Source organism: Elephantulus edwardii, unplaced genomic scaffold (genome assembly GCF_000299155.1).
Source record: "Elephantulus edwardii isolate Elephantulus edwardi_28Jun2011 unplaced genomic scaffold, EleEdw1.0 scaffold00104, whole genome shotgun sequence".
NCBI classification, from domain to species: domain Eukaryota; kingdom Metazoa; phylum Chordata; class Mammalia; order Macroscelidea; family Macroscelididae; genus Elephantulus; species Elephantulus edwardii.
In genome coordinates, this window is record NW_006399854.1 from 12,432,291 (window position 1) to 12,446,829 (window position 14,539).

At 34.9% G+C, this 14,539-nt stretch overlaps 1 protein-coding gene across 1 annotated transcript in view; it reads left to right on the forward strand.

Moving 5' to 3' along the window:
• LOC102844647 (gephyrin-like) overlaps window positions 1-14,539 on the forward strand; it is a gene marked incomplete at its 3' end in the record, with an annotated part of 706,808 nt that overhangs the window by 370,706 nt on the left and 321,563 nt on the right. Inside the window, exon 9 of the mRNA XM_006891835.1 lies at window positions 4,859-4,993. Coding sequence (XP_006891897.1) covers window positions 4,859-4,993 — 135 coding nt within the window. The remainder of the gene's footprint in view (window positions 1-4,858; window positions 4,994-14,539) is intronic.

A 14,539-nucleotide genomic window follows, 5' to 3' on the forward strand; every position in this document is an offset into this window, starting at 1 on the left:
CTGACTCTGAGAAGAATGGGAATCCCAGAACATTTAATTGTGTTAATGCGAAACCTATACTTGGACCAAGAGGCAGTGGTCAGAACAGAGCAGGGCAACACTGCATGGTTCAGAATTGGGAAAGGTTTTAAGTCAGGGATGTGTCCTGTCTCCATACCTTTTCAACCTGTCTTCAGAGCAGATTATCCGGGAGGCTGGGCTCTATGAGGAGAAGGGTGGCGTTAGGATTGGTGGGCGATCTGTCAACAAACTGCGTTATGCAGATGACATCACTCTGCCTGCTGAAACTGAGGAGGACCTTATGCCCTTACTGCAGAGGGTCAAGGACTGCAGTTTTCCTTACTAGAAAAGAAAAATGTTTTCTTATTATGCAAGCAATACATAAACATTACAAAATAGAAATGATCTTACACAATGAAAAAACAGAGAAGATTAACACCCCTATTAAAGTATCATATATTGTCCCACTCTAATTTACCTTCATACCGTTTACCGAAGAGTTAAATACTTTGTCAGTTGAAGATTATCTTTGAAACTTTTTATACTTTGCTATTGAAATACAAGAAATAAAATTCAACTTTCAAGGTGTGTGTGTTTGTGTGTGTGTACTTTTAAGGGCTATAGAAATTTAGCAAGCAGCTTTTTCAGAGTTGAAAATATTAAAAAAATTTTTTTAAATAACAAAAATCTGTACAGCCTGTTCTACAAAATATTAATACTTATTTTAAAGATAACACAGTGCATTGTTGGTGCAAGAATGAATGTAAAGACGAGGGACAGAAAATAGGGCCAAATATATATGGATACATGGTGTATGTATATGCATTTACTGTATGACAAAGTTGGTACCAGAGATTAGTGGGCATATTCTTTGGGTCATCACACCCAATATGAAAGAAAAGAAAATGAAAGTTTTTACCCTTTTATGTCTCATGCAATTTGCAAAAATAAATTCTAAGTATAATAGAAATTTGAAAGTGAAAGTAAAATTGTAGTTTTATTAAATTCATAGGTTGTTGTTGTTGTTGTGTGCCACCGAGTCATTTGCGACTCATAATGACCCTATGTGCAAGAGCCCTAAAAGCCATTCTATCTTGTGCCAACCTTGCTGTCTCAAACACATTCATTCCCACCACTCCACTCCCAGAATCGATCCATCTCATCGACCGTCTTCATCTCCTGCACCGTCCCTTCACTCTCCCAAACATGATGTTCCTCTTCAAGGACCAGTAGTCCCTCCTTGCAACATGCCCAAAGTATGTCAGAAGAAGCTTCAGAACCCTTGAGTCCAGGGAACATTCTGGCTTCACCCTCTCCAGGACAAACCTGTTTGTTCTCCTAGCAGTCCATGGTATATTCAACACTCTTCTCCAGCACCACAACTCAAAGGCATCAATTCTCTTTCTATCACCCCTATTCACTGTCCAACTCTCTGATGTATAGCACATAATTGCAAAGACTATAGCTTGGATCAAGCGCACCTTAGTCTCCAGCCTGACGTCATTGCTCTTCAGTACACTTGAGAGGTCCTTCACAGCTGATGTTCCCAATGCAATTCATCTTCTGATTTCCTGGCTGCTGTTTACCAAGAGTGTTGACTGTGGAACAAAGTAAACGAAAACTGTTAACTATCTCAGTCTCAATTGGTATAGACAAATATATTTTCTCTTCTGCTGTCAGTTGCAGAAGGTAATGGGAATAAGTATTTTTTTTAAACATAGAAATATTTCTTTCTACTAGGAAAGAATTTCTTGTGTATGTAGAAAAAAACATATAACATCAAATTCATCATTTTAAAGTTGATCATTCAATGGCTTGTAGTATTTTCACAGTGTTGTGCAATTATTGTTAATACCTAACACCAAAATGTTTTCATCAGCAGAAAAATAAACCCTATATCCATCAAGCAGTCACTCCTTATTCTCTATAATTGCCACTCTTTCTGCCACTACTGTTTGTTTTTAGTGGACATAATATTTCAGTGGAATCATATAAAGTATAGCTTTTTATCTCTGTTTTCTTTCACGTAATGTAATCTTTTCAAGGTCACTTATATTGTACATGCATTAGTAGTTCATTACATTATGTGGCTGTGTACTATCCTACTGTATGGACATACCATCTTTTGTTTAGTTATCAGTTGTGGTGTTAATTGTGTTTTGGGAGAATATTGTATAGCACTTGTCTGTCAGTTTGCTGTATTGAGATAACTTAGGGTTGCTGTGATACTGAAATCAGTGCCACTGATGTGACAAATGCCATATGCGTAACCCATGGTATACAGATTTTGGTGGAGCTCCTTGATTAAGACACACTAGAAAGCAAGGTGGGCCATTTACTTCCTAAATAACAGGGCTCTAAAAACCCTGCAAACACTAATATAATAGTGTAGTGATAGAGCCCAGATTGGAAGTCAGTTGAAATGAAGAAAAACGATAACAAATATCAGTTAAGTGTCAGCTGATTAGCTGTTTCTGATTTCACTGGGAAGGGTGAAGAGTCAGCAAAGAAGAGGAAGACCCTCAACCAGATGGATTGACACGGTGACTGCTGCAATGGGCTCTTGTGTGTCAGGAAGTGTGAGGATGGCCCAGGATAGAACAGGGTTCAGATCTTTTGTTCATAGGGTCACTATGATTCATACTTGACTCTAAAGTACCTAACCACATCATTAGTGATCAGTTAATAAACATTGTGTTATATCTACTTTTTTTGTTTTTAGTATTAGAAATATGCTACTATATGATTTCTGTGCAGAGTGTATTTCTTGGTTTTGGTTTTAAATGTCATTTTGCATTGTTTTGGGACATATACTTAGGCATGGAATTTCTAAGTCATATGATGTTTCTAAATGGCAACTGGTTTCCACAGTGGTTGTATTATTTTATATTACCACCAGCAAAGTACAAAGTTTTAAATATGTCTGTGTTCTCAACTCTACTTGTTATATTCTGGTTTTCATTATAATCATCTCTTTGAGCAGAAAGTTGATATCTTCTTGTGATTTCAGTTTGTTGTTTTATGTGCTGTCGAGTATGACTCACAGTGACTCTGTGAACAATAGCTCTGAACTTTACCCTATTCTTACCCAATCTGTCGCCAACACACCCTTTGCCATAGTCATCATGTCATCCAGTGTTTTCCTTTTCTGTTCATTCTTCCAAGAATGATATCCTTCTCCAAGGACTGGTCCCTTCTTGGCCACATGACTAAAGAATGTGATAGAAGTTTCTAAATCCATGTCTCCAAGGAGCAAACTGGTTTCACCCACTCCAAAACAGACCTGTTTGTTCTCTTGGCAGTCCATACTATGTTCAGTATTCTTCACCATCACCACAACTCAAACTCATCGATTGCAAAAACTATGGCCTGGATCAGGCACCCTTAGCCTCCACCCTGACATCATTACTCTTCAGTACTTTCTGTGGTTAGAAGACCTGAAATTTATATTAACCCAGATCATTACATTAATTATGCATAGCCTAAAGTAGTACATTTTTTAAGAATTATGATTATTAATTGTTATGCATTGTCTCTTTTTATTTGTATATTTTGAGAATACTGTTATCAGTTACATTATTCTTTATCAGGCTGATGATTTCATGTGTACTCTTTGCTGTAGTAACCTGTACTCAACATAATTGTTTACTACTTGACATTATAAATAATTTATGTAATAATTTATAAAATACATTATCTTGTCTTACTAACTCAACAACTCATTGTTCTTGAGTTGGAACCAAGTTATGGCTGACTCTTCTTTAGATTTCTGAGGCTGTAAAATGAACAGGAGGTTTCCCATCTTTCTCTCAAGGAGTTTCTGCTGGTTTCAACCTGCCAGAGAGGCTTGAACTTTGGGTTTGCAGCACAACCCCTATAAGACGAGGCAGTAAATCATCCAGTGCAGAGGATGCTGTCATTGTCCTCTTTTTTCAGAGAAATAAAATGTAGAATCACTGGATCTATTAGTCAGCCTCTCAGCAGAAATCAGCACACTCAAGTATTGAAGAGAGTTTTAGTATCTGTGGTATATATAAAGGTTTGAGTAGAGTTTATAAAAAGTAACAGAATAGTACCATGAGACTAGTAGCAATTGGGAGGAATGTGTTAATATCCCTAAGTCTAATGAGGCAGTAAATAGGAGCCATTGTTAGTACTCAGAGACAGCTGTAAGCAAAGACCACTTGACAGGAACCATGAATAAATATCAGTTCTGTTTTTCCATCCTAAATCTTTTGCCAATAGTCTCATATCTCAGCCTAACTGGAAGCCAGATAGTTTGTTGACACTGCCCATCCAACTCAAATTAGGACACAGAGTGTGAAGAAACGAAGAGGATAAATCTTCATGAGAAAAGGAAAATATTTCAGATTTCAGTACCTTGCTCAAGATATCAAACTACTAAAAGGCAAACTCAATATATGAATGCCAAGCACTTTATAACCAAAGTGTTATCACGCCTCAATTCTAAAAAAATGTTGTAAAGCATTATTTGGCTTTGAAAAAAATATTTTAACTCTGGAAGTGTCTTACTTTTCCTAATTTGTTGGATGCATTTTTACCTAACAGTTTTTTGTCATTATGTACCATTGAGGAGGAACCAACCCATAACTAAGCTTCCAGTGGTCTTTAGATGCAGTAAATTTCATGGTTGGAGCAGCTTGTGGATTTGAACTGTGCTTTTGAGTTGACAGTGCAACTCCTTACCACTCAGCCACCAGATCTCTTTGTACTTAACAGTAATTATAGCAAGTATGTGGGAACTGAACAAACCAGAAACAGGAGGAACAAAAAAATTTGATGTGGTTGTTAACTTTTCATTTTGAAATGTTAAACCATTGTTGTTCTACTTCATCAGATTCCAGACTCCATCATTTCTCGTGGCGTTCAGGTGCTTCCACGAGACACAGCCTCCCTCAGCACTACTCCGTCCGAATCTCCACGTGCTCAGGCTACATCTCGCCTCTCTACAGCTTCCTGCCCAACACCAAAAGTAAGTACAGTTCCCTAGTACCTTAAAACTGATCTGCTGTCTAATTGTGTGAAAACTAACTAATATTCCCCCCTTCTAATCAAGGTTGGATTGCATGCAAGTTAATGTTAAGAAAAATGATGAATGGAATGTAAAAAAGTTATCATCCATTTCGTAAATTGTCACATTAGGCCAACAGAAGGACAATAGAGATTTCATGCAAAATGTGTACTTCTATGTCCCAGCTAAGGTATCACTTTCTGTACCCTCTGTTTCTTTGTTTTAAACTTCTTATTTTTTTAATATCATTATCAGCATAGATGTGTAGTTATTTGTTTATACAGAGGATGAATATTTCCGGCCAATAGACAAGATTAATAGAATAAAATAATGTCACCCAGAAGGCCCCATCCCTCCCCGTATTCAAGCTGGGGTAGCTCCCTGCTCTAGTATCATTCCAATTTTTTTCAAACATACTAAACTTGGAATGTTGCTGCCTAATATTTGGAAATCATCTAAATTGATAGAAAGTTTTAATGCCAACCTTTTAGGGGAGTTAATTACAAATCTTAATTTTTATAATTTGTATTAGTAATTAAATCATTTATATGGACAGAAAAGTATTAGACACTTTACTGCCTTTTTTCTTCCAATACAAAATAAGTTAACTAGATAATTTATTATGGCTGCTTGGGATTTCTTCCCTGGTTATATTAGTAATTTGTGTTTTCAGATTATCTGTTTAAAGGGTCTAATACTAGTATCAAATGGTTAATAGTAACATTCCTTCTTGGTTAAGAATATATCAGTCTAAATACTAAATTTATTCTTAGAATCTGACAGTGAATTTTCAAACTGTCGCTTCCTCTATGTTGTCAAATTTAAGAACACACACAATTGTCCTTCTCATTTCTAACTTTTCCCACCTTTCTGTTTATATATTGGACTTTATTAGAAGCAATCTCATATTTTCTTGATGTGGATAGTGCATTTGCTCTACCCTCCACGTTACAACTTTTACAATCTTCAGAGCATAACTGTTGTATGTTTTTGTTTTTAAATATGTCATATTAACTCATGTTAATTTTATATTTTAAAAATTGAATTCCTAAATCTGCAATGAATAAAATCTGTAAGAACATTCTGACTATAAAATGTATCTGAATACTGTTTAGGTATCTACTCACTACATTTTCAATGGATATAAACAAAGAAATTATCAAAACTAGAACTAGAAACATTTCATTCATATTTTTTAATTTAAAAAGGAACTTCTTATTTAAATGTCTCAAATTACAACTGTATAAGCTAAACACTTCAAAAGTAGGAGAAATAATTAAAACAAAATTCCTGTCTGCTAAAAGATACCTAATTATTCAACCAAGAAACTAAATGTTGAAAATACAAATCTACTCAAGACATATGTCCTCTAATAATATATTATGAATATCAATATTTTGTGAAAATGATGACACTTCAATAAGTTACTTATTCTTAGTTCCTAATCCTTTAAATATTTTGCATTTATATTTTAGTTGTCAAATAGATAAATTAATATTATCAAATTCACAAAAGTAAAATTATTAAAAAGTTATTATGTACTAATTTCCATATTCTAAAACTTTAGGACAAGTTGCTTGTCTTAACTTTTCCGATTTAACACATAAGTATTCAGACATCAATACATTTAAATAATACACTTATTTTCTTGAGATATTTTTTATCTAGAAATAGATTCTGTTTATTTAAGCTATTTTTAACAATGCCATGTATACCTCAAATATAAAATTATTGCGTCAGTGTAATTTTAAAGATACATCTTTACTGCTGACATCGACTACTAATATAAAATAAACACAGTTGAATATTGTTTTTAGGAGTATAAAGAAATCATAATAAATATTAAAACAAGTAGAAAAAACCAAATTTATAATTATAAGTCTCTTATACATTATTAAACTGTCTAATGGCATGCTCTTATAGCTTGTAGAGTTCTCATATCCTAGTGGTAAAGAGCCGTGCTGCCAACCTGAAAGCATGCAGTTATAATCCATCAGCTTTCTTTGGGGAAAAAGATGGACAGTCTCCAACCATATGATTTACCACCTCTGAAAACCCACTGGAGAGTTAGCTATAAGTTGGTTCCAGTTCAGCAGTACATAGCAATAACCTAACTTAAAAATGCCTTTGTATCCTTCACAGATATATTCTCTCTCTGTGAGGAGTTTACAGTTAGTCTGCAAATCAATAAACAGATAAGCATAAATAATTCCAAGAGTTCTAGCTTTATAATAATTGAATAGTTATAATAAGTGCTCAGAGGAACTGGAAATGTTATTGTTGTTGTTGTTGAGTACTTTAGCGACAGAACCGACCCATCACAGACCCTTTGGTGGGTTTTCAGAGGCAGTTAATCACACGAGAAGAGATTGTCCGTTGACCTCGAACCATGTGCCTTCAGGATTGCAGTGTAGCTTCTTGCCACTAGGCCACCAAAATTCCTTGAAAAGATTGTGGTGATAGAAAATAATAGAATGGGCACCTAACTGGCATAGAAGTGGTCAGTGAAGCCCTTTCCAAGGAGATACATTTCACCAAAGGCATAAAGGTAAACTAGCATGAGCTTTTTTGCTGAGTGGAAATTTTTAGAGTTATATCGAGTGGTGTAGACAATATAGATTCAGTTTTTACCAATCGAGAATGCTCTGACTAAAACTTTTAGTACATTAGCTGTTTAATACAACTTCAAAAATACAGATAAAATTTTCATATGTCAGTTCTTTTTTATTTTAAATATTGAAAGAATTTTTCTTTATTTTAATCCTTGTGGGTTTTTACAGCTTCTGTTGTTGATTTTTTTGCCTTTTCCTACTGAAAATTTCAAGACCACATATAATTTCCTTCCATACTTATTTTCATTTGTTGTATAAAGTATTAGAGAAGCAGTCGAAATTAATTCTCAGGTTTCTAATTATTGAGTCAATGGTGATGTTAACGAATAAAAGAGATCTAGCAAGTTCTGAGTAAAGAATGGAGAAATGATGGATCTTATTTTTAATGTGTTCAAACTGAGGTTTATGTGAGACTTTTGAGGAGTGATATCCTTAACAACAACATAGAGAGAGCTCTGTTGGCCTAGAGGTTAGAAAGTGAAAAGGTGGGTGATTTTAATCCGTGGCCCTCGGCCTGGTTTGAATTGTTTTTGGTCAAACATTCTTCTAAGTGGGATAGCACTAGTCTGTCTGTTTGCTGTACAGAGGTAGCTCATGGTTGCTGTGATGCTAAACACTGTGACACTGATGTGTTAGATGTGATAACGGTCACCCATGATGGACAGAATTTGGTGGAGCTCCCAATTAAAACAAACTTGGAAGCTGGAGTGGCATCCACTTCCGAAATAGCTTGCCTCCGGAAACTCTAAAAACTTGGAGAAAAGATGAAAGTTTTGCAAGTGTTCGGATCTTTTGTTCATAGGGTCGCTATGAGTTTTCTATGACTCAACAGCACTTAACAACAACAAAATCCAATACAAAATTGTAAATATAAGTTGGGTTTCTTACTCTTACTGCATCTTGGTTAGTATTGATATTGTAGTGTTGGAGAAACATTATTAGCGTTGGATAACCTTCATAGTAAACCCCTTTCTTCTGTCAGATTAGGCATGCACAGTCTGTCATGTTTGTGTAAGTATATATGTGTGCGTATATATATAAATGTGTGTTTGTACATATATACACACAAATGTATTTTCTTTGCATCAGTAATACAATGTAGATTTGAATTATCAATACTAGAATGTGCAGTAGACTTGATGAAAAGACACCTGAGTTTACATGTTGTCTTGTCTACTTAATAACTGTACTATATTATATAATTTCTTTTTTTTTTTTACTTTTTGGAGCTTTTTGTCTGGGATAGGCCTAGTAATCCCTGTTAATTAATAAATTAATAAACCTAATAGTTTATTAAATAATTAAATAAATCTTTGCCTGGTGCTGAGAATGCAATGGTGAATAGAAATTAGTCTTGCTTTTACATATACACAACTATGTATTACAATAAATTGTACTAAAGGCTGTGAATTATCAGCAAAAAAACAGAATGCTATTGGAATAACCATCAGAAATATTAACCTAATCTTCTGGACACAAAAAATGAGTAAATAGCCAATATCTGATTAAAAAATAAAATTTCAGTCTTTCCTTCTTTATTTTCTTATTACTGAGCAGATTTAAACCACAATATTTCTGTCCACTTACATATATTCTGTTCTTATATTTCTTTGTATGTTTAAACAAACAGGAGTAAATAACTAATAAATGATTAAAAAATAAAACTTTAATCTTTCTCTCTATATTTTCTTCTCACTAGGCAAATGCATAATACCTCCTTGTCCATTTATTTACATATATTCTGTTTATATATTTCTGTTGCAAACCACTACCCTTTACACAATGCCTTGAAAAAATGAACAAAAAGAGACAAACGCACACAGAAGACAAGACAGGACTGTCGCGAAGAAAAACACGCTCACACAGACAGGACAAGATGCAGCAGACCTCGTGGGTCCGGGTATATTAGAATATATTGGGTTTTAAGCAATGACCTCATTTTCTAGGGTTTCCATGGAATCATAATAAACAGTGATCTCATTTCTCAACTTTCTTAGAATCGTAAAAAATCAGTACAGAAACAATAGAGCAAGGGAGGACATCCACTCTGTTCCTTATGAAAGATGTTGCCTTTCACATAAAAAGAATCGGGAGACCGAAACTCCTTATATATGATTATATGATATATGATTAACGGGAAGAGAGACCTTAGAGTTCTCAGCCCATTTGCGGAACAGAAGACAAAGGTTTCTCTTTAATTATTAAACCAGAGTTACCTCTTTGCAGGCTGAACTCTGAATAACCCCGAAGCCCACCTACGTGCAGGCTGGACTGCCACTAATCACGTCCGGTCCTCCTCATATTTCTTTATATATGTTGTGGTTCAGTTGATCTCTTCCAGTCGGTTGGCCAGGTGGCTGTCCTCCAGATTTCATAGCACAACTTAGTGCATCCAGAGCAGCATCTGTTTGTTGAAATATGTCACGTGGTATGCCATCAATTCCTGGAGCCTTGTTTTTTGCCAATTCTTTCAGAGCAGCTTGAACTTCTTCCTTCATCACCACAGGCTCTTCCTTATACATTCTTTCATGAGATTCCTCTGTGTTAGCCAATTCCTCTAGTACAGGGACTGTGTATACTCCTTCCATCTTCTTTTAATGCTTCTTGCATCATTTAATATGCTGCCCAAGACATCCTTAAGTATTGCAATTTGTGGCTTGAATTTCTTTTTCAATTACTTCAGCTTAAGAAATGCTGAGCGAGTTAAGCCCTTTTGATTTTCTAACTCCAGCTCTTTGCACATTTCATTATAATACTTTGTTTTGTCTTCCCAAACTACATTTTGAAATCTTCTGTACAGCTCCCTAGTTTCTTGATTTCTTCTCTTTGCTTTGACATCTCGGCACTCTATTGCTGTATTCAGAGTAGCATCTAACATCCATCTTGATCTTTTCTTCCTCCCCTGCCTTTGTAATGACCTTTGTATTCTTCATGGATGATATTGATAACCTCCCACAGCACATTTGATCTTTGCTCATTGGTATTCAAGGCCTCAAAACCTGTTCCTGAGATGGTTTTGAAATTTAAGTGGGATAGACATAAGGTCAAATTTTATTTCCTGTGGATTTGACTTAATTTTCTTCAACTTCAGTTTGAACTTAGATATGAGTAAGTTGGTGGTCTCTTCCACAATCAGCACCTGGCCTAGTTTTCACAGCTGCTGCTTTTGTTTTTATAAGCTGTCGAGTTACCTGTGACTCATCATGACACTATGTACAACTCTGAAGCCTGCACTATCCATAGCCTGTCTCACAGACTCCAACACCACTGTCCCTAATACCCTAATTACTGTGTCAATCCATCTTATTCAAGGTCTTCCTCTTCTGTGCTGTTTCTCTACCCTTCTAAGCTTGATATCCTTCTCCAAGGACCTGTCCTTCCTGGCCACATGCCCAAAGTATGTAGACAGAGCTTCAAAGTCCTTGTCTCCGAAGAGAAACTTAGTTTCCCCCTCTCCGAAACAGAGTTGTTTGTTCTTGGCGGTCCATGGTGTGTTCAACACTCTTCTTCAGCACCACAAATCAAAGGTGTTGATTCTTCCTCAGTCATACTGAGTCATTGTCCAGCTCTCTGATGCATAGCAAGTAATTGCAAAAACCATGGCCTGGATCAGACATGCCTTAATCTTTAGATTAACATCATTGTTCCTTAGTACTCTGGAGAAGTCCCTGACAACAGATTTTCACAGTGCAGTTCATCTTTAGATTTCTTGACTGCTGGTATTAAGAGTATGGATTGTTGAGCTAAGCAAGCTCAATTTGTTAACAACCTCAATCTCTTCTCCATCTATCATGGTGCGGCCAATTTACTGAATGGTGAGAATCTTTGTCTTCTATGTTGAGCTTCAGTTCATAATGAAGATGACAGACCTTGACTTTCTGAAGCAAGTGCTTCAAGTTCTCCTCAGTTTCAGCTAGCAAGGTTGTATCATCTGCATAGTACAGGTTGTTTATTAGTCGTCCACCAATCCTAATGCCAAATTCCTCCTCATAAAGTCCAGCCTCCTGAATGATATGTTTTGCATATAGGTTTAAAAGGTATGGAGATAGGATGCATCCATGACACATTCTTTTCCTGATTTTGAACCCGTATACAGTTCTTCTTCCTCTATTCTGACAGCTACTTCCTGATCTGAGTATAAGTTTAACATGAGTACAATCAGGTATTCTAGGATTCACAGTCTCCTCAAGGTTAGTGGTAATTTTTTGTGATCCACATAGTCAAATGCCTTTGCATAGTCATTGAAACACTGATAGACATTAATATGTTCATATGTTTCTTTCATCAACTTCTTAAGTATTAAATATTATTTTAGGTTGATACTGTAATAGAAAATAATATTTTAGAAAAGACTTTTATCTTTTAAGATTCTTCAGCTACAGTGAAAACAGGATCTCTAAAATATATCTTGTTTGATTTCCTTTTATTTTTATTCATTTATCCAAACACTATGAAGGCAAGCATGTATTATATTTAATACCAATTCTCCATAGACTGCATTATCTTCTACAAACATTTTTTACATAGCATAATAATATATTGTGTATGAAGGAGCATAGTGATTTTTTTATCATGTATTTTCTTTTCATTATATCTGATTGAAATGATAATTATTGATTCCTCTGTTGTTGACACAGTAGTATCTTTTTAAGAAAAAACTTGAAATTTTAATCTTTCATTGCCTTAAGTAAAACAGTGTTTAAGCCCTACAAATGTTATATAGGTATATTTATAGAATAGTAGGCAATGTATCTAGAGACCTCAAATTTTAAAATTATGATAATCTCCAAAAAAGATTTTCTGAAAGAATGATTCTGTAACAGATAATTTGTAAAGTCAACACAATGTGGAACTTTGAAAATACCTATTTTGCATTATGAAGAAAACTATCGTCTCTATTAATATTAAATCAAGAGCCTTGAGGTATTAAATAATGAACAAAGAAAAAAATTAGTAAGCCATGCTTTTAACCAATGCATCACTCTTTATAGGAATTAGTAAACTCAGTCATTTCCTCATTGCTGTCAAATTGTAAGAGACTCATAGTGACCTTCTGTTAGATTTCCTAGTTTGTAAATCATGCAGATTCCTATCTTTCTGCCATGGAGCTGCTAGTGGATTTAAACCACTGGAGAGGTTTGACCTTTGGTTTAGCAGCACAGCTCACTATGGACTAGGCCACCACAGTAATTAGTATTAGTAAATGAGAAAAATGTTTAAATATAACAATTCAATGACCCTTTGATATCCTAAACGTCTGAAGTTTCACATTAAAAATTCTTATGTTGTCTACAGTACATGTACCTTAAAGATTACAGTACAATTTTGTGCTCAAGATAAACAGTGGATTATTTCTTTTCCTGATAGAAAATATAAAGCTATCAATTTCTACTTGAATTAAAATTAATACTCTAGGTTTAAAGTTTATATAAAGGATATATTCGCTTAATACACTATCTTAAACTCTAGGAAAATGCAGAATTGTACAACCTCTCCTTTTCCATTGACAAAATTTTTATTATGATGAATAAATAATGGGCTCATTTTAACTCCAAATTTTTTATGTGTATACCTGGAAGACAATGTGTTTTCACTTATATCTAAAAATGGCATTATTGATCCTATAGATGTATGGTATTACTAATCTGAGATTTCTCTAAGTATTAGTCTTTTACAACTGTACTCTATTGCCTGGTCTCTATTTTACTAAAATCAGGGTGCTTATGTAATACAGCTGATTTGCTGGATCCAAACTTGAGGTTCCCTTATCTTTGCATAGCCCCTGAAATAGTTGTAATTGTACCCTAAATCTTGATACTGAGACCTACAAATTATTTATCATTATTTTTGTTTTCTTTTTTCTTTCCTTTTTTATCAATATTTTATCATTGATATACATTATTTCATGCATGCACATTGTGTTCCATACAGTCCTTCATTTACATTGTATTTCATTCATTTATATTGTGGAGTTTTATTTACTTCCTTGCTTACTCAACCCTTCATCTGTGCATGCTAGGTTGGCAGCAGTGGAGGAACATGTCCAAGCTCAGCATGTTTCTCTGTTGTATGCCTTCCACTTCTACTGCTGTGGATCCAGCTCATCAATATGAGTGAGCATACTCCAACTTCAAGTGTTGCAAGGGGATTCTTAGGAGTACCAACTTTATACTGCCTCAGAAGCCAAACGGCTTGTTCCAGTTATAAAAAAGACTGTCTCTTCCTTTCCTTTTTATCTTTTTCTTTCTCTCTGTTTCTGCCCTTCTTTCAAATGTGACTCTCTTCAGTCAAAAGTCCAAGGTGGGTCCACAATCCATTCAAATGTAAATCCAACCCTCACTACCAGATTCAACTTTTACCAAACTTATTTTGAGGGCATATGGGAAGATCTCATTATTTTTTAAGAAGAAAAAAAATCATGACAACCGTAGTCAATATCAAGTTTCTTTTGTCTAAAAATATTTCATTTTTTATCATAGACATCTGTGACATGCTGTATTGCTAAGCAAAAGGCCACTCTGCTACAATCCAGCAGAGGCTCCACAAAAGGAAAATGGACAGTCCCCTTCTATTAAAATAGACAGGTTTTGAAATTTGATGGAAGAGTGCTCTGAGTTATAGTTAACTTAACCCAGAGTTTTGAGTTTGATATAGGCTAGCAAACAAGAAAAAGTTAACAAGCATTAATTCAGAAAGAGACACACTATCTGTAAACATAAAAATGTCAGGTTTTAGTAAAAAACTACCTGCACCAACTGGGACATAATAAAAGTAGCATTGTATAGCAAAGAGTTAGAAACAACCTAAGTGCCCATCAACAAACGAATGGATAGAGAAGCTGTGGTATATTCACACAATGGAATACTATGCTGCATTGAAAGACAAGGAACTCATG